The sequence below is a fragment of the Pelodiscus sinensis genome, chromosome 1 (assembly GCF_052426305.1).
Source record: "Pelodiscus sinensis isolate ZL-2025 chromosome 1, ASM5242630v1, whole genome shotgun sequence".
NCBI lineage: Eukaryota > Metazoa > Chordata > Testudines > Trionychidae > Pelodiscus > Pelodiscus sinensis.
In genome coordinates, this window is record NC_143052.1 from 122,728,122 (window position 1) to 122,749,321 (window position 21,200).

The window sequence follows — 21,200 nt, forward strand, 5'->3', positions numbered from 1 at the left end:
TTAATGGAGATTTTCGTGTTGGGTGTCGAACATATAAGAGCACGTGTAAAGTTTCACAAATGTTACAAGTAACAATTACAAGTACAGCAGATAGAAGAAGTCTTATAACCACCTGGGGGCCCCTATTGCCCAGGCTCTAGGGCTGTCCCTAGAGGGACCCAGGGCTACCACCCTGCCCTGTGCCCCACCCCATTTCACTTCCCTCCCCCCCCAAGCCTGCCCCTACTCCATCCCTGCACAGCCTTTAGGTTTGCCAGATGGTTTCAACAAAAATACTGGACGCACTTGACATTACATCACAATTTACATTACAATGTTATTTAGAAAATATGGGACATTTTTATTTTGTCATTTATATTTTTTCAGTTTGTTTCCCAAATAGAAAGCTCAAATACTGGACTGTCCGGTTCAAAACCAGACACCTGGCAACCCTACCAGCCTTTGCCTTCACTGCATCCCTCCCCTATGCAACCTGAGCTGGAGGGTTACCAGGTGCAGGGTGGCAGCAGGGGTTAGCCTCCTTCCATACTCACCACAGCAGAGGGAAGTGGAACTCCATGGTCCCAGTCCGCTCCCCCTAACCCTACATCATGCAGTGGAGCGAGGCCAGGATGTCCGCCTCCTGCTGCCATGGTGAAGCAGAGGGTAGCAGGCTGGGAGATGGCGGTGGGATGAAGTAGGTTGTGGGGTCACTTCAGCTCCTACTGCCATGGTGAGCGCAGGGAGGCCCAGACCCCTGCTGTCACTGCATGTCAGACCCCCAATACTCTTCTAAGCCACCCTGGGCCCACCACGGATGAGATGGGGGACTGTCTCATGGTCCATAGGATGGCTGAGGCAGCTGCTGCAGGGCCCCCCAAAGTGCAGGGCCTGGAGTGGCTGCCCCCAAACTATTCTATGGATGGAACAACTCTGCTGGACTCCACCAATATCAGGGCCAGATCTCTTCCCTGGCCCCATCTGTCACCCCTGTGGGCCTCTCTTTGCATGTCCCTTAGCTCCACCAAATAGCCCCCCGCATGCCTCCCCAACCCTCACTTGATCTGTGCCCTGGGCAGCAGGCAGCTGCTCCTGGGCCCCCTGCACTCCCTCACCAGCTGCTGCAGCCTGGTTGGCTGTAAGGAATGGGGCCAGCGATGGCAGGCTGACTGCTGCATTTGCAGAGAAAAGGGGGAGTAGGAGCATGCACTCCCCCCCCCCCCGCAGGTGACTCAGAGTGGACTTCTTCTGAGGTTTGAGAGTGCCAGGAGGGGGAGGAGGATCCGCCCTCTCTGGCTTCAGCCCCAGGGCAGCCTGCCTCCTGGACTTCAAAGTTTGAGCTCCTCATTCCTGTCTCATCCCCATCCCAGAGCCCTTACCCCCTTGGCCCCAACCCTCTGCTCAAGGCTTGAGCCCCTCCCAGACCCCAAGCCCGTCATTCTCAGCCCTCCCTCACTCCTGGCCCATTCTGGACCTCACCAAAAATTATACAAACCTGTCCCCCTAACCACTGCAGTCTGCGCTGCTTCAGTGGGAAGAAGCATTTTTCTGCTCTAGACTGAAGCGAAGGCAGCCCTGTGATGAGTTCAATTGCTCCTCCAAATAGAGGTGCACGATATTACTCCCCTTCCCCCCATTTTTAGTGTAAGCTTAGAGCACTTGCTGTCTAACCTCCCACCCAGACCCAGCAGAAATCGTGACTGTAGGCAGCCGAGCGTGGCTTAGACCCCTTTGCATCAAAATCAAGCCTCTTATTAAAAGTCAAACATGGAGCTTATTATTTTCACTTTCATTTTTAAAACAGGAATTCTTCCTTTTATTTTTTTAACCCACCACGCCTCCGCCGCCCGGAACACGCACTGCAGGAAGGGAAGAACGAGGTCTGGAACTGCCCAGGAGCTGCTGCCACTTTGAGCGAGCGCCCTTTTGCCCGCGACAGTGTGAACAGAAGGGGCTCGGGATCTGCGCGTGAAATCTCCGCGCACTCAGCCAGGGTCGCTGCAAACGCCGCCGCCTCCTCCTGCAGCGGGACAGACTGGAGCCAAACAACACAAATTGTGAGTCTAAGACGCTCCCTAACCCTCCCCCCCCCCGTGCGCGCTGGAGCTGTGCAGGGCCGCGCCCCGCTCCCCCCCAAGCACACAAGGCAGAGGGTGCAGCCAGCTCCGCCCCCGGTTGCCCTGCTGCTCCAGCTCCCGCCGCTCCGACGCGCGTAGGAGGGACACGCGCGCTCAAGCCGCACCCCTGCTGGGTCCATAGAGCAGCGCCCTCGGCCTGTCCTCTGCTCTGCTCCTTGCCGAACTCCGGGCTGCAGCAGGTGAGTGAGTCTCCCCCTGCCTTCCCCGGGCACGAGCTTCTGCTTGAGACTCTCCAGCGATTCCCTATTAAGGCGGCGGGAGGAGGGAACTGCTAGTTTCCAAGGGAAACGGCGGGTCTCTCAGAAACCACAGTTGCGCCAGGAGGAAGCAGGGAGAGTCAGCGGTGCCACTCTATGGGCCTGGATCTAGCAGCAGGGGCGGAGGAGCACTTTCTCCACCACACCTCGTGGCCGAGGAGACATTGGGAATAGCACGAGGGGGTTAGCCCCTGGGTGCCACACCGAGTGCTCGGAAATAGCAACCGGGAGGCGGTGTTTTGTAGTGCCACACATTGCCAGGCAGCGTTGGGACTGCAGGAACAGCCCTGTCATGCAGTGCCTGATAGGCTATGTCTAGACTGCAAGCCTCTTTCGAAAGAGAGCGTCTAGACTGCACGTGGAACTTTCGAAAAAGCGGCTTGCTTTTTCGAAAGAAAGCACCCAGTGAGTCTGGATGCTCTCTTTCGAAGAAGCCCTATTTACATTCAAGAACGCCTTCTTTCGAAAGAGGAACTTTCGAAAGAAGGCGTTCTTCCTCGTGAAATTAGGTTTACCGCCGTCGAAAGAAAAGCCGCGTTCTTTCGATTTAATTTCGAAAGAACGCGGCTGTAGTCTAGACACAGGTGAGGTTTTTTTCAAAAAAAGGCTACTTTTTTCGAAAAAACCCCTGAGTCTGGACACAGCCATAGTGAAAGAGCCAAGGAGTGGGATTCCTAGCCTCGGTCCAGTCACTTAACCTCGGTTAGTTCATCTGTAAAACACACAGTATCATTTAAGAGGCACTTTATTATTATTAATACAAAATGCTATACTGTACGGTGTATGCTAATAAAGTTTCAGATAGATCAGTAGTTAATTTATAGGGGGCTTGCGATTTGTCACTAGCATTTGACATTTTGCAGTTAAAATGTTAAAGAAAGTTGTTTCCTTTTCTCCCACGTTTATGTGAACACAGAAAGAAAACATTTGGGAAGGCTCGCTGACTCTAGGAAAGAATGGGAAATAGTGCTTAGTAACCTTTCCTTATGTAATACAGGCTTCTGCTGGTGGAATTTGGACTGTAGCAAAGTATCTCCACAAGTGTATTTATTCCAGTCTAAATGCCCATGATACCTGGAGCTGACCCATGAAGCACAGTTAGTGGGAGGTGTCAAACAGGCAAATAGCCAAAAGATTTACTAAACCAGCCTTTAGTGCTAAACCCCATAGTAATTTAAAGCTGCTCTACCATTGTAGAACCCCTGTGCAGTTTGGGTCCATTCATTCAGCGGCAATGAGCCAGACCCTAGCTAGTGAACTATTACACATTTAACAAAACTAATAGCATTTACTCCTGTTCCTTCTTGGCCCAGTTGTATCTCATTTGGCTTCATAGGGGCCTTGAACTTTATCCTCACATCCAGAATTTCATGTGGTCAATATTTACTTTTTTTCCCCAGTGAGGTCGAGATAGTTTTGAGTATGATTTTAAACTAGTAGCATTTACCCGTCAATAAATCTCACAACTGGCTATATTTATTGCAAGCTTATTCTACCTGTTAGTAAGAGGGGGAAAAGAATATGCTTGTTTTTGCTCTTTTCTGTGACACTATGTAATGAAATAGAGTAAATTCATGAAAGGCTAAAGTGAAACAGACTTTAGTTAAGTGATCCCTAACTGAAGATTATAAGAAAAAAGTATAAAAGTCTGCATTTGCACTTGTGTAATCAGTGGGCGTTACTTTGGTGTTCTGAAACAACATCAAACAGTGAGTCACATTTCATGGAGCCATTTAATAAAAGGAATTGGGTCATTTAACTCACTGGAGTGAAAATGAACCAGAATAGCAAACAATACAGCTGGACCTTCAGAGACCAAAGAGTCATTACGGGAAAAAAGTTACTTTACCGCCAGCACCTTCCTCTATGCAATCCCATTATGTGAAATCTCAGTCTTCCCTTCCATCTTATTCAGCATTGGAGAAGCCAGTGAGACAATGTGGACTGAACTGACAACAGAACAGAGACACCACACAGCTCTTCTCTTGTTTTTTTCCCCTGCAAGAGGTATAAAGAGCAATGCTCCCCTCTGAGTTGAGATACATTGGATGAAGAACAGCACTCAGGCCTAACTGAGGCAATGCTGGTGGGAAGAGACATGCTCTGAATAACTCACTTCTCTTAGCATCCCCCATTATCAAGGGCATCTACTCTCAGGTTAAGCCAAGCTCAGCCAGAGCTGTCTCTTGGGTAGGGCAAATTGGGGAGACTGTTCCAGGGCCTGCACATTTAGGGGCCCCCATTTGCCAGTGTGATTGGTCCCGAAAGACAAAGCCATCACGTCCACAGGTCCCACCATCTTGTTGGCAGTTGAGAGACAGTGCTCAATTTGGTCACCTGCGTTTCATTGCAGTGAGTCCCCCATCCTGACTGGCGTCCTAAGGCACTGTAGCGCTATGGTTAAGAATATCCCTGTAATAGATGCCAGGAACTGCCAGCAGCAGTATGTGGCCTAGCACCAGGCTGGATCCATCCCAATGACCCATCCATCAATGGTTCCCCCTTATTGGTGGGGACCTATTTTTTCCTAGATACTCTCCCTCCCCCAAACCAGCAGTAGTTGCTTTGTCCCAGGCCCCACTAATCCCTAAGGATGGCCCTGTCTACAGTCTAGGGTTCCTAAACTCCTCTCTGCTGTTAAATGACCACATAGCTACAGCACAAAAGCTACCCATTTCTGTTTGGATGAAGTGTAATTTTTTTACTAGTCACAATTAGACGCCAATCTAGAGATGGTGATTCATCCCTAATGAGTGTAACCAACTAACTGTGTAACAATTATCATTAAGCTTATCGGTTAAACTCAAACTCAGCTGGCAGGGACGCAAAGCTTCCTCCCCAGGGGCAGGACTGATGGCCCCGCTCTTGTGGAGGCTTTGCTGTGGCCTTTGCAGTATAAAGGCATGAATACTACAGCTCATATCTAGGAATTAAGTGTGTCTCAAAAGTATCCAGCTGGTAGAAAACATCACAGAAGCATATCTACATAACAACAAGAGTTCACAGTAAGCAGAGCCCTGCAAATCCGTGGATATAAATTTTGTATCTAGAACCCTGTAAATTTGTGGACATCTTTATATCTGTGGTATTCACATCTGCAGATATTGATGCTGATATCCACGGATAATTTTTGCAGATATGGCTATCAATTTTGTATCCACATGGCTCTGACCACACAGGTACCTCTCTCCAATGTCATTCTCTCCGCACTGGTCCCCACTGAATACAGAGTCCAGTTCAAGGTCTCTGCTCTGATAGTCAGAGAGACGACCTACCCAACAGAAATCACATCTATTTCTAAGGCTATTACTTTCTAAAACAGTTGCATTCTATTATAGGCAGGCTCTTGAAGCTGGGAGAAAAAATTTCCATGCTTCTGCAGAGGCCAGCTCCTGTGAAACTCCCAACCAGAAGAGATAAGATTAATAGTCTGTGTTACCACATTTAGCACTAAGTAGTAAACACCCATTTTAAAACCTACCTTCCTCTCTAAACCTGATTCCCATATTTCTTAAATATATTTTACATCAATCTTAATTGTTATCCAATCTTTGCCATCAAATTAGGGATGTAAAATTCCATTTAACTGGTTAACAGATTCAAGGGGTGAGTAGAGGGACTTCTGTGTCCAGGCAGGAGTGGCTCCCTGCCTACCTCCCACTCATGGATGGCTAAAGCAGATGCTGAGTGCAGGATGACTAGGCTCATCATAGACAGAAGCTTACTGAATTTCATCTAATTGATTCCAGACCAATTTTCCAAGGTCATTTTGTATTCTAATTCTCCAAAGTGCTCCAATTCCTCCCAGCTTGGTGGTATCTACAAATTGTATAATGGCTCTCCACTATAACTCACTAATGAAAACATTGAATTGTCTGACTAGTCTATAGTTGTCCAGGTCCTCTTTGTTCCCCGTTTTAAAGATCATTACTCTGATTGTTCATCATCAGTATCACCTCAATTAACTTGCACCACCTGATAAGCCTTAGCTTCATCCTCTAAAATTTACAAAAAGTAACAAACAAATTTACTGTGAAGCTATTAAATCACTAACCCATTCCACAATACAATTTAGTAAAAAGGGAACATAGTTTAGTTGCTACACCATAGTTAAAAGATACATACTTTCAAGATTTAGATACAAAGCTACACACACCAAATACCAGTCATTCATAGAATCATAGAACCATAGAGCTGGAAGAGAACTCAGAAGGTCATCAAGTCCGGCTCCCTGCTCTAGGCAGGACCAAACCCAAATAAATCAACCCAGCCAGGGCTTTGTCAAGCCGAGACTTAAACACGTCTAGGGATGGAGACTCCACTACTTCCCTAGGTAACCCATTCCAATGCTTCACTACCCTCCTAGTGAAATAGTTTTTCCTAATATCCAACCTGGACCTCTCCCACCACAACTTGAGACTATTGCTCCTTGTTCTACATCTGTCACTACTGAGAACAGCCTCTCTCCATCCTCTTTGGAACCTCCCTTCAGGTAGTTGAAGGTTGCTATCAAATCCCACCTCACTCTTCGCTTCTGCAGACTAAACAGACCCAACTCCCTCAGCCTCTCCTCATAAGTCATATGCTCCAGCCCCCTAATCATTTTGGTTGCCCTCCGCTGGACCCTCTCCAATGCATCCACATCCTTTTTGTAGTGGGGGGCCCAGAACTGGACACAATACTCCAGATGTGGCCTCACCAAAGCCGAATAAAGGGGAATAATGACATCTGTGGATCTTCTGGCAATGCTCCTCTTAATGCAATTCATATTATATTAATAAAAGTACTTTACTACAGGCAGTCCCCGGGTTACGTACAAGATAGGGACTGTAGGTTTGTTCTTAAGTTGAATCTGTATGTAAGTCGGAACTGGCATCCAGATTCAGCCGCTGCTGAAACTGATCAGTTTCAACAGCGGCTGAATCTGGACACCAGTTCTGACTTACATACAGATTCAACTTAAGAACCCCAGGCGTCCCCAAGTCAGCTGCTGCTGAAACTGATCAGCAGCTGATTCCAGGAAGCCCGGGGCAGAGCAACTCTGCCTCGGGCTTCCTGTAGTCAGCCGCTGGTCAGTTTCAGCAGTGGCTAACTTGGGGACGCCTGGGGCAGAGCAGCTGGGGTGCTGCCGGGTTGGTCCAGTAGCGCCAAGGAGCGGTGCTGCGGGACCAACCGGCAGCGCCCCACCTGCTCTATCACAGGCCCTGGGCTTTGCTCCATGTCTCCCTGGTCTGCTGCGGGGGGAGGGCACTAGCTGCATCCCCCCCCCAGCAGACCAGGGAGATGTGGAGCAAAGCGGCAGAGGACCCGGGCCGGACTGCGGCGCTTCCAGATCAGCGCCGCGGTTCGGCCCGGGTCCTCCGCAGCTTTGCTCAGCATCTCCCTGGTCTGGACCCGTGGCGCTTCCAGATCAGCGGGAAGCGGGTCCGGCCGGGTCCTCAGATCTGTAGACCAGGGAGACGCTGAGCAAAGTGGCAGAGGACCCGGGGCTGGACCCGCGGCCGCTTCCAGATCAGCTGGAAGCGCCGCGGGTCCGGCCGGGTCCTCCGCGGCTTTGCTCAGCGTCTCCCTGGTCTGCAGACCAGGGAGACGCTGAGCAAAGCCGCGGAGGACCCGGGCCGGACCGCGGCACTGATCTGGAAGCGCCGCGGTCCGGCCCGGGTCCTCCGCCGCTTTGCTCCACATCTCCCTGGTCTGCTGGGGGGGGGAGTATGCAGCTAGTGCAGGAGGGGATATAGGACCTGGGAGGGAGTTTGGATGAAGGAGGGGGTTCAGGAATTTGGGTTGTGATCAGGTAGGGAATTTGGCTGCAAGGTCTGGGAAGGGTTTGTGACCTGGAGAAAGGATATAGGAGGGGTGCAGGGTCTGGGAGGAGGTATGGGTGCAGGATTAGGGGGGGCAGATGGTTTGGGTTGGGTGTAGGAGAGGGATAGAAGTTTGGGGGATAGAAAGGGCTGGGGTACTGGATGTAGCTTCTGGCCAGGAGGCTCTTACCTGGGCAGCTCCTGGCCAGAAGCCCAGCTGCTTCGTCAGTCAGGGTCCCTGTCTTCCATGCCCTTGCACTGGCTGCAGAAGGCAAGTGAGTGCTGTGAATCTGGAGGGAGAAGGAGTATTTCTTGCGCTGCCTGCCCTGCAAACAGGCAGCTCCCTTTTGCTGGAAACTGGCCAATGGGAGCTGCAAGATCTTGCTGGGGACACCTCATTCAAGAACATAGTTTATTGTGTCAAGTATCAGAGGGGTAGCTGTGTTAGTCTGAATCTGCAAAAGCATCTGACGAAGTGGGTCTTTGCCCACAAAAGCTTATGCTCCAATAAATCTGTTAGTCTATAAGGTGCCGCAGGACTCCTCGTCGCTTTTATAGTTTGTGTGTTGTACACTCATGTAGTTGCTATTGGGGCATTGAGTGCATTATAAGCATATGCACAACTAATGGATCTTGAAAGGCATTTTTTGGGAAAGGTTCCTAGCCAATGGGAGCTGCAGAGCCAGCAGCTGGGGAAGGGACAGTGTAGGGGGCCCCCGTAGTGCTCCTGTGCCTAGGAGTCAGAGATGCCAGCAGCTTTCCAGGAACTGAGCAGGCATGCTGCCTGCCCCCCTGCAAGCTGCTAGCCCAGGGGTGGGCAGAAGGGCCTCCACAGGCCAAATTCGGCCTGCCAAGCAGGTTGATCTGGCCCATGGAGGCCCTACCGCTCCCCCATCCCAGGCCAATTAAGGCCTGGGGGTAGGGGGAGGGGCACAAAGTTTCCTCCGCCCTGTCAGGAGCACGTGGTGCTTTGAAGTGCCATGCGCTCCTAGCAGGGCAGGAGGAGACTTCTCGCGCTTCCCCACCCCCAAGCCCTGATTGGCCTGGGGGCGGGGCAAGTGCGTGCAGTTTCCTCTGCCCTGCCCCCGCCCTGCAAGGTGCGTGCGGCACTTAGAAGTGCCACTCGCTCCTGGCAGGGCAGGAGGAGGCTTCATGTGCTCCCCCGCCCCCAGACCCTGATTGGCCTGGGGTGGGGGAGCATGGGAAGTCTCCTCCCACCGCTGGGGACATGGGTGCTTAGTGGGGAGGAGGGGGAAAAAGGGGCTCCTCCACTCCCAGACCAATCAGGCTCTAAGGGTGGGGAAGCCCAAACCATCCTGGCTCACCCCTTCCTTTTGAGGCCCTGCCCCTTCTGATGCAGCCTGGGGCCACAGTAAAAAATTATTGTCCACCCCTAGGCTAGCCAGACTTGCGACATCTTAGTCAGCAGTGCTGAATAGAGCTGCTAGGATCCCTTTTTGACTAGATGTTCTGATAGAAAGCCAGCCATCTGACATGTTTAGCTGCAGTCCAAGCCTGAATATCTACACTGCAGTTAAAACAATCTGTTAGCCTGAGTCCTGTGAGCCTTAGATAGCCAGCATAGGATTGTTTGTAGCAATGGATCTATGGCCACAAAATTTGGGGTAGAGCTTTTCCAGCCTATTTATTTATTCATTCTTAATGCTACTTTTGCTAATTTAGCTAGGGCAACATAAGGCAAGATGCAACACCTCAAGGATTCTTTCCAGTTTTTCTTTTACTCAGAGTTTTAATGTGATGTATTGTTTATGATTCTACCAACCAAGATATCTTGATCAGTTATCCAGTCCGTCAATCACTGCACCCCCATACCCTGCTTGCTTTTCAATTCCATCTTAAATAGACTCTTCAGTTGTCTGGAGCAGATCCTTAGCTAGTGTAAACTGTTTTAGCCCTATTGACACAAGCTGTTTATCTTTCAGTAAAAGGTTTCAGTGTTGTCAGGCACTGAACATCCACAATTCCCTTTGAGCTCAATGGGAGTTGAAGATTAGTGCCTTGTTAGATCAACCTAAAAGACTCACAAATCTGTATTTGGATGAATTGTCACTCATTTCCCTCTTACCCCAATTACTTGTACACTGGTGACACTATTCGTTTCTGTTGGCATAGCATTTTACCGAGATGAACGGTTGTTTGGTGAAAAAGATGAACAATCCTTAATAAAGTTTTAGAAGTACAATTTATATAGTGTTGCATTATCCCTCACTTTATTTATCCATGAATGAACATCTGTGTATGTGAAATTCACCCATGTGCAGAGGGTAGCACAAGAGTGAGGAGCAACACAAGGCCTCTAACCAACAGTGGGTGTAAGCATTGGGGGTGAAGTTTGCCTTGTGGGTCAAGTTTCTTTGTTAAATGAACTCTGGATCAGGCCCTAGAAGAATGAAGTATTACAATAATTATCTTTAAGTCTCTTGAAATTAGTTTTATTCTAAAAATCACCTTGCAAACAAACATTCAGGTATTTGGGATTTTGTTTCAGATTCAGCATCTACCGTGGAAATGGCACCAACATGGGCCCCGGCTGTTGGTTTCACGCTCTTGCCGCATGTTGGAGGGTTTTTGGGAGGCATGATAACAAAGAGAGAAATCCCCATATGGTATGAATCACTACAGAAGCCATCCTGGCGCCCACCTAACTGGATGTTTGGCCCTGTCTGGGGAACTTTGTATACATCAATGGGGTAGGTCCTTTGCTTGTGTATACACTTATGTAGTCTGATAGTTACTTAATATACAGTAGCAAAACTAGATTATTAAAAGAATCATACCTTATAATGTCAGACAACTGTCTTATTGCTTATATAAGATACACGAGCTTATAAGTAGCAACTTAATGTACAACTGTTGTTCCTGCACTGTTCAACAGGTAAGGATTCACTTAGGATACACTGCCATTTATCTACACTTATGCACAAAGTGGTGTATTACATGCAGGAATCCAGAAAACTGCCATTAATTTGCTTCTGCCTGCCTCAATAAAAGAAAACTGAGTAGAGTGCTGACTGATTGAAAAAGACGGTTATTCATCATACTTCAAGGTGTGTTATTCATATCTAGTGTAGGGATGTTAAGGACTAGTCAACTGTCCGATAAGCAAGTACTTATCAGATAGTCAGTTGATTAGTCGATTTCCCCCTCCCCCCTCTTGCTGCCTCTATCTGATAGAGGCAGCAAAGGGGTTGGCGGAGGAGAAGGGGTACTTCAAAGCGTCCGCACCGCACAGCTGAGCCTGGGATCAGTTGTGTGGCGCTGTCCCTTTGAAATGCTGCCTCAGCGTCTGAAAGGGACAGTCCCACACAGCTGAGCCTGGGATCAGCTGTGGTGTGCTGCCACATGTGAAGCCCGGGGTCCCCAGCTGACCCTGGGCTCCATGTTGCACTGCCTCTTTGAAATGCACAAGAGCCCCCCGCTGTGGATTCTTGCACATTTCAAAGCTGGCACCTGCGTGCAGCCCGGAGTCAGCAGGACTTCCCACAGGCTGCATGCAGAATTCTGCATTCCTCCTTTGAAACGTAGAAGAGCCCCAACTGGGAGCTCCTGTATGTTTCAAAGGAGGAATGCGGAAGTGCCTATCGACTAGTTGAGTAATCGATGGAAATTCCATCAACTACTTGACTAGTAAATTAGCGGATACTTAACATCCTTAATCTAGTCCAGATAGGTGTGTGCACGCCAGATGCATGGCTGTCTGAAGTTTTTCCCTTGCAACTATCCATTGGATTGGCGTGGAGTCCCCTGAAGTGGTGCTGATAGGCCACTCTGTGTATGACCCTGCTGATCCAGTGCCTTCTCCCTCAGTTCCTTCTTGCTGCTACTCAAAGAGAGGGTGGCTATGGAATAGATATGAGCACCACCACTAAGAACGAGTTATGAGGAGGTTAGTAACCATCTACTCTTGAGTGCTTGCTCATATCGATTCTAGTTAGGCAGTTCCCAAGCTTTACCAAGGCAGAGGGGTCAGAGTCAACAAGTCGCTGACTACAGTACTGCTGTGCCAAAAGCCAATCCTCTCTGGCCTGATGCACGATGGCATAAGAGCGACATGAAGATATAAACAGACAATCAGGTTGCCACTCTGCTGATCTCCTGAATAGGGTCGTGAGCTAGAAATACAGCTAAAGAGGCCTGCGGGCGCATGGAGTGTGCAGTGATAGTAGATGGGATGACCTTAGCCAGATTGTCGCATATATGGATACAAGCCATGATCTAGGAGGAGATATGCTGCGAGGAAACTGGCAGCCTTCTTGTGCATTCTGCTACTGCCACAAACTGTTGTGTTGCCTTCCTGAAGGGGTGAGTACAGGCGATGTGTAAGGCGAGCATCCTTCTGATGTTGAGTGACTGCAGCTTCTTTCTCATGGGTCTTTGACGGTCTTCGGATAAACTGCTGGCAGGAAGATAGCCTGACAGGCATGGAAGTAAGTGAGACACCACCTAAGTAAGGAGGCCACATGGAGGAGTTCTAAGTTGGACCGTGTCTTTATGAAAGACTGTCCAGGATGATTCTGATGTGAGGGCTTGAAGCACCGACACACGACAAGCTGAGATAACATCGTAGAAGGTAGCCTTCCCGGTGGCTAGGTACAGAAGCAAGCTGCTTGCAAGGGGTCCAAAAGAAGGTCCTATGAATGAAAAGAGAACCAGGTTAAGATCCCATGTAGGCATGGGGTGCTTAATTGGTGGAGTCTGTCCTGGCTTTTCAAGAAGTACCTAACTAAGGGGCTTGGGAATACTGAGCAACCTGCTTTGCCTGAGTGGGAAGTGGAAATTGCTGCCAATTATACCTTGAGGGTGAATCCTTGTTTGAGGAACATAAGGTACTTCGATATGTCTGGAATGGAGTCATGGGCAGGGTCTGTGTGTCGCTGGGAGTACCAACATGTGAACCTTTTCCATTTTGCCAGGTACGTGGCCCTAGTGGAAGCTACTGAGGCATATGTGCTGGGCCTGCTCTGAGCAGCGAGTGCTGCCATGTTCAAACCATAGTCTCCAGGCTGTATGATGGATTGCAGGTCTGGATGGTGAAGGCGACCATGGTCCTGTGTGATGAGATCAGGCAGCAGAGACAGCTGCATAGGTGGTTGTACTGACAGGTTCAGTAGAGTGGTAAGCTGAGGCCACCAGAATGTCTGCCCTGTCCTGGCGAATTCTGAGGACTGGTGGGAACATGAACAGTAGGTGCCAATTCCAAAGGACCAGGAAGGGATTCATCAGCAACCCCTGGCTGTGCTTCCTGAAGGAGCATAAGTGAAGGGGGCAGGGGGATGTTGTTGCAGGTGGCAAAGAGGTTGATCAGGGAAACCCCTACCTGTGGAAGTATATGTGGATGATATTTTGATGACTCAACCACTTGTGGTTGAAGAAGCACCTGCTGAAGTGGTCTGACAACTGGTTTTGAACCCCTGGTAGGTATGAGGCCTCCAGGCGGATTGAGTGGTCTATGCAGAGCTCCCATAGCTGGAAGGCTTCTTGGCATAGGGGGTGACAAGCGAGCTTCGCCCTGTTTGTTGATATAGAACATGATGGTTGTATTTTCTGTCATCACCACTATGCACCAGGTCGTGAGATGGGACAAGAATGCCTGGCACACCAGGCAAACCACTCTGAGTTCACAGACATTCTTCCACGGTGCCTGGGTCATCCCATCTGAGGTGCAGACACATCTGTAACCTGAGTGAGTGTGGGCTGCAGTGCGTGGAAGGGAATTGCACACACTGTGTGTGGGTTCAGCAGCCAACAGAGCATCTTGAGTATACAACGAGGAAGCGTAACTACCAGGTCTATGCTGTCGCAGTGCACCAACGCTAACCAGGCTTGCAGTGGTTTGGATCTGAGTCTGGCCAATAAGATGATCTATGTGCAGGCCAGCAGTTGGCCTAGAAGTTTGAAGCATTGTCCAGTCGTGGCGACGGGGAACTTGGAGAGGGACAGAATCATCTGTGATATGGCCAAGAAGTCAGAGGAAGGCTGCAGCCCCCACCATGCATTTGGTAAAGATGCAGGGTGCTGTGGAGAGCCCAAAGGGGAGGACTCAATGTTGGGTCCTGCCTCCGCTAGGGCCAAAGGGCAGACTCCATTAGGAGCTGCTTGTGCAAGGTTTAAAAGCTTTGCTGATCCTGCATTTCTCCCAGACATCAAAGACACAAGTCATGGGGGTGGGGGAGGCATGCATAGGCACAGCCTTCACCCAGGAACTGCAGGGCTGAACCCCTGAAATCTGGGAATGCCCTAAGTCCTAGCGGGGACGTGGCCAGGAAGAGGAAACCCCCTCGCATGCTTTATGAACAAACAGACTAACTAGAAGCTACTAATAACTACTAGGAACAAGATGAATGAACTAGAGAACACTAGGGAAAATGTAGAACATGTGTGATGCAAGAGAGCGACTGTTCCAACAACCATCACTAGCAGGAAGAGGGAACAGCGGGAGTGGGGGGGGGGGGTATCAGCATGATCATATATAGAATGCCCCTCCAAGGGGCTCCATAGCCAACCCAATGGGTAGTTGCCAAGGAAGAATCTTCCAACAGCCGTGCATGAAGCACATGCAAGCACTCACAGAACAGTTTTAATGTTACCCCCTATGTCCTCTTACAGTTCTAGCCTAAAATTAACTGTAGAAGTACACAAAGGGTTACTTATTGAGGTTTGTACAGCTCTAAGTAGAGAGTAAGTTAAATTTAACTGGAAGCCACAACCCTTATCTTATAAAAACCTATAAAAAACCCTTGCTTTTGAACTGTGTCACATGGTCTGGTATAATCTGCTACTCTCTAACAATTAGTCTAAAGTGTTGATGCCAGCATAGGCTCTTACTGTCAAAAGAAATGGGCAGTGTTGAAAGGCATACATTTGTGTATTGGACCAAATATCAGACCTTTTTAAAAGAAAAGCTGAAGAGTAATACAAAAATATATTGTAATCACAATACCTCATCTAAGAATAGCTAAAATATTTATCAAGTAGATTTTTTTTCTGGACTGTTTTGGACAGTTATGAACTCACACACACATTACCCCAGAAATAGCCCAGCCAAGAGACTGCTTTTCTCCCAGTCCCATTAACAGATGTCACCAGGAGGAGGCCAGGGTAGAACCATAGCAAATGCCCAATCTCCAAAGTGACATTCAGTCCTTCTAGTTTGTTTCACTTTCAGGCTAAATCATCCTCTTTATGGAGGACTACCCCGTATACCTTGTTTAGTGCATTTGTGTTCAACCATAGTTGCATTATTGTGGATCCCAAAGTAATTTTTCTTTTAAGCGGAGATGTTTCTCTCCCCAAAAACATGCTACAATGCCCAGCTTCTCCATAACTCACATATATCCAAAGGGATTTTCTTCAAATTAAAAGTGTTATTTTCCCCCTCCTCATGCACACAAAGTATTTGTTATTTTGTTCCCTCCCATATATTCAATAAGTTCTCTTTTAGTTAGCAGCAAAATCACAGTGATGTCAGATTAGACAGGAAGCAGCTTTTTTTTGAAAAGTAAGATAATAGACCACTGAAATGAGACCAGATAGTCTTTCTATAGAAAGATTGTCAGATGGCCTCCTGGCAGAACATGCCCTAAGAGTTATGTAACCAAAAGGACTATTTGTGAACTATGCCTTTGAATGAACTATACAGTATGCAAATAATGGTATCTGCGTTTCTGACTATAAACCAAGAGAGCAAGGTGCCAGTTTTTGTTTAAAGATCCGCACTTTGAAGTGCTCCTGTATGTCCTCATGAGAATAGTACATTCTGAGATACTTAGACGTGGTTAACATCCTAAATCATACCTGTTCTTGGTGAACAATCACACTGATGAGCCTAATCCTACAGGCAGTTAAATGTTTCTTCCTAGAACCTAAATCATACTCAAAACCAGATAATTGTGTTCTGTGTATACTTAACCCTGTAGAGATTCCTCAGAATGTGCACCAAATTCAGTTCCTCTATTTGCATTTGACACATGCGAAATTCTGGTGACTCTGTTATGCAATACTAATATCACATAGCAGAACACTAGTGCTCCTGAAGAATTGTGTAATGAAGGGGCTGGACCTGAAATAAGCTTTGTAAATTTGCCAGAAAAATCTAAGTAAGGATCAAAAGCAGAAGCCAAAAGTCGTATCTGAGTGCAATTGCTTGTTAACAGTAGTTCACAAATCATCTGGAAGCAGAACTGTGTTTAGGTATCTCCTAGTGATGGAAAAACATGAAACTTTTTTAAAAAACATTTGTTTGACAGGATAGTGATCAGATTGACAGGATATCAAATTGTACCCTTAAGAAAGGAACAGCCAGCATGTAAACTTGGATTATTTACTTCAAAATAAAAAAAAATTAACTCAGGGTACAGCTAGACAAGTTTTTGTCAGAAAAAGGTACGCAAAATGCACTCCGCGTTTTGCATACCATTTCCAATTCTTTTGTCAGAAGAGGCTTTTCTGACATCGGGCCTGTCTAGACTGGGCCAAATGTCAGAAAAAAAACTCTCTTTCAGAAGCCCCCTTCTTCCTTTTAGAACGAGGAATATAGGGGCTTCTGAAAGAGTATGTTTGCTCTTCGACAAAAAAAAGCGGAAGAGCAAAATACGTTCCCTGGATGTGGCAGAGTTTTTTCGGGATAACCCTGCAGTCTAGCCATCTAGCCATACCCTCTGCCGTCCTACATTTGAGTGAAGCTGAATTCTGGTAAAAACATGTGGAGGACTAAAATGTCTGCCTGCAGCTAAACAACTAAAAATCTCTTGCTTTAAAATGTGCGGGTGAATTTTTAAGAAGTCAGGAGTATTCATGGAGCAAAGCTTGCAATGCAGAGCTCCAGAGCCTAGCTAGGTGCACAATTCAATTTGCATTCTTATCTATAAATGTAGATTTCATCTCCACATAATGCTACATTGACACAGGTGGCAAATTACTAACAGGAGCAGACTGTCTTTTGGAATATATACTTGGCTGACCCTAAAATCAAACATTCACTAATATTTAAAGTTGAACTCCAAAGCAAAAAGTAAAAAAGTTAGAGGAGCAGGGTTATGTGTTGAATGCTCCAGCTAACTAGGCTGTGGGAGGCTTTCAGCAAGCAAACTTTAGCTTCACATATACTGCCCCTCAGTGATCCTGTCTTAACTTTTTAGTTCACTGCATATATTCCAGAATTAATGCCATAGAATGGTGCAAAGGGCATTGATTGCAATAAGAATTCTAGTGTGCTTTCAACTGAAAAATTGTATTCCAAGAGAGCTTGTAGTAATCAGTATCAAGAGGATTTCACTGTCAGGAAAAAAGCTCTTCACTTTTAGTTCTCTTCACTCTGATACCTCCTTTCCAAAATCACATGTGGTTATGAAAATATCATTTCGATGCAGATGCTACCCAAATCTATTTTAACGCCTGTTCTCGCCTCAATTTTTTTCCTGTTTGCCTTAACTTCCATTAACTCATTTTAAAAAAAAGCAATACCATAATAATTACCAACATTTCATTAGAGGGAGGTGAAGTGACTTTTAAATCTAACACTTCATTCTCTAATTAGGAACCTGCTCATTCAACTTAACCACCAGATTATCTCCTACTTTTGAACATTTGCCAATGTAACTTTGGAAATAACAATCTATGTTCGCCACACAATGAACAGTTTGTTACTGAAACTCTTACTGATGCTCTCAGTTCAAGACCAATGCAGTTTCTTCCTTTGTAGTCTTCAGGTCTCAACTCAAATTTATATTTGTCCTAAATGCAGTTCATCTTCTTCCGTAGCCCCAGAAATTGAAAAAAAAATGCTGTGGCTGTTTTCACTTGCTTCTTTTATTGGATTGTTCAATACCACATATTCTCTGATTTTTTTCTGAATTGCACAGGGGTGTGAAAGCACTTACTGAAGGTCCCACGGTAAATCAGTTCTTCGGTTTTGGATTTTAACCCACATCCATTGCTGTTACCTCTAGTTCACGCTTTCAAAATATTTTCAAAAATCACTTAGACAAGCCCACGTCTCTTGCAAGTCAATACACTTAGGCTCCTGACTGACTTTTGAAGATGAAGAATCCTAAGTTTCAGAGGTCTTTGAAAAATTTACTTGCCTATGAAAGTCTTTTATTTATAATTAGGTATTGTATAATTTGCCAGAATACATGCATTGTCACATTCATTTTATTCAGATATGGTTCTTACCTGGTATGGAAAGAGTTGGGAGGTTTCAATGAAGATTCAGTGGTTCCACTTGGGCTGTATGCAGGGCAGCTGGCATTAAATTGGGCCTGGACTCCCATCTTCTTTGGAGCTCACAAAATGGGATGGGTAAGTAATATTGACATTTAAAGTTTTATCAGCTCCTGACACCGTCAGTTATAAGGTGCCATCTTTGGAATTTTTTATTCTGAAAATGAATTTCAGTAGATCTAGAAAAGAAATATCTGGCTTAAAGTAGCAGATTTTTAAAACTCCCTTATTTATGCTCTCATGCAAGATTATGCACAAATGTATCTATAGTGTCATTAGACTAAGCTCTCAATTGAGTGTTTCTTCCACTCTTTGATGGTAACAGAAGTTATAATTTATGCGACAATTATGTCAAGGTAAAATGTTTAGGGATCCTGTAGACAAAAACTTGTGAAAAGGGATTTACCATGAGATGACTCATGTAATAGTGTGTCAATTTTAAACAATACTAATGATTTTTTGCTGTGTGGGGGAGAGAGGCTGGTTTGTGACCTAAAATAACAAAACAACCACCCTGTGACTACGTGGCTGGTTCTTACAACACAGCTCTAGCTTAGATATTTATTAGACCTCTTTACCATAGTAAGGTAGCACCTTTCAGTCTTTAATGTATTTATATGCATAGCCCCCCATAAGGTCAGGAAGTACCATTATCCCTATTTTATGGATGGGGAATGGAGACATTAACTTGTCTCAGGTCACAGAAGAAATCTGTGGAACAGCAAGAATTTGAAGCAGTCTCTTAAATTGCAGCTGACCACCCTAACACCACCTGAACAGTTAAGACATTAAAACAAAAACTTACCTTTTGGAATTTTGTGCATTATTTAATTTAGCATTGATGAATAGGAATGCTATGAATTTAATACATGAAATTTCAGACTTAATGTTGCATTAATTCTAGCTTTGTACATATATTCTATCCTCCCTGCTCCAGCACCCTGGGGTCCTAACCAATCCTGGATGAAGGATTTTGCTGGACCAGGGGAGGTCATTTCTTGCCCCCTATTTCTGGCCTGATCATTGACCCAGCTCTCTGGCAGTGCCGCTGCCGGCTGAGCTCCCAGCCTTCCACCAAGACTTTCTGGTTCTGGAACATCCGTGATCCTGCTGGACCTGCGCAAATACCTAAGTACTGTCTTGAACAAAAAATGCAGCACGTAGAACCACACTAACCACCTTATTTTATTTCAGGCATTGGTTGATCTCCTACTCACTAGTGGTGCAGCAACAGCTACAACTGTCACCTGGTACCATGTCAACAAGAAAGCAGCATATTTGATGTTCCCTTATTTAGCTTGGTTAACTTTGGCTTCTGTGCTAAATTACCGCATTTGGAAAGACAATCAAAATAAGAAGCAATCTTAGTACAGAAGCTTCTTGCAGCAAATATCAAAGGCAGAAGGTATTTTTTAAAATGCATTTTTCCAAATAAAATTACAATCCTGTTTTACTATGGCTTGAAGTACTTATTGTATGAGAGTTTAAAAAACCCCAAAACAGCTATCTACAGTCTGATAGGGCAATATTTATTTCAACATTCAAATACTAGCTTATTACACAATTGGGCTAAGTCTACACTACTGATTTTTTTTGGAAAAACTTCACTTAGGTCCACACTACACTCATGTTTAAAAAAAAAAAAATCATCAAAATCAAAAGAACAGAGGGGTTTTCCTGACATTGGTAAACCTCTTTCTACGAGGAAGAAGCCTTTTCCCGAAAGAGCTCTTTCCAAAAAAGGCATGTGTGGAGAGGAAGTGGGAGTTTTTGAAAGAAGAGGGAAAAAAGCACAGGTGCCCTGGTGACCACTCCCATCCATAGTAATCACAGCTTAAATGCGAGATAGCGTCCATTCAGTATGGACGCTATCTTTTGAAAGAGCAGATGGCTTTTTCGAAGCACTTTCTCAGTGTGGACACTCTCTTTCAGAGGTAGTTTTTTTGGAAGAACTCTTCTGGAAAAGCTTCTTCCGAAAGCCTGCAGTCTAGACATAGCCTCGGAATAGAATGTGTGCATGAGTGATTTGAAAGCACAGTAAATGAAGTGGCTTAAGCTGCCCCCTTTCATATTGCCCCTGCTGTTGATTACATATAAAAATCATTTAATTAATAATACTTTACCTATTATTGGCAATTGATGTGAATTGGGGGCTGATCATATCCAGAAACAAAAGTACATTATGACTTTCAAAAGATTGTTCCTCATGATAGTTTACTCATAGTGGGCCTGATCTTTCAGCCATATATCACTTGGCACAGTGCTTATTCAGTGTCTGGTTTCAAAGGGCCGTGCATAGAAATTAGGAAGAATTGCCATATTTGTGCATATAAACTTTGAGAGCATTTTATAAGTTGCAGCCTTGATCATTAGAGTTGAGACGTACGGAAGGTTTCCAACCTATTAACTAACTTACTATGTCTTATACCATTTTTTTAAAAAGATGCGTAAGCCAAAAGAATGTTGCAGTCTAGAACAGGGGTTCCCAAACTTTTTGACATGGGGACCAGTAACATTCATTTGCATATTCAATAAGCAAATGATGAATATTCAAATAAGTTGTTTCTGGTCCTCCCAAAGCCCCCCCAGTGCCAGCGTTAGCAAAGCTTTTGATACAGTGACCCACAATATTCTTGCCAGCAAGTTAAGGGAATATGGATTGGATAAATGCCTATAAGATGGATAGAAAGCTGGCTAGATCAGGGTTTCCCAAACTTTTTACTTTAGTTGGAACTCGTTTTTTTTTCTAGTACTGTCTTTTGCAGCCCAAAACCATACAT

General features: G+C 46.0%; 1 protein-coding gene across 2 annotated transcripts; it reads left to right on the forward strand.

Annotated features, from left to right (window-relative positions):
* The first annotated feature begins 1,827 nt into the window (after positions 1-1,827).
* Positions 1,828-19,873, forward strand: TSPO (translocator protein). Of its 2 annotated transcripts, none has more exons than XM_006127711.5 (4): positions 1,828-2,036; positions 10,688-10,889; positions 18,360-18,498; positions 19,615-19,873. In XM_006127711.5, the coding sequence occupies exons 2-4, from the start codon at positions 10,708-10,710 to the stop codon at positions 19,786-19,788; spliced, it is 495 nt and encodes a 164-aa protein (XP_006127773.1). In that variant the 5' UTR covers positions 1,828-2,036; positions 10,688-10,707; the 3' UTR covers positions 19,789-19,873. The 2 variants fall into 2 exon arrangements, with proteins under 2 accessions (XP_006127773.1, XP_006127772.1); XM_006127710.5 differs by lacking the exon at positions 1,828-2,036 and adding an exon at positions 2,138-2,296.
* Positions 19,874-21,200: the final 1,327 nt, after the last annotated feature.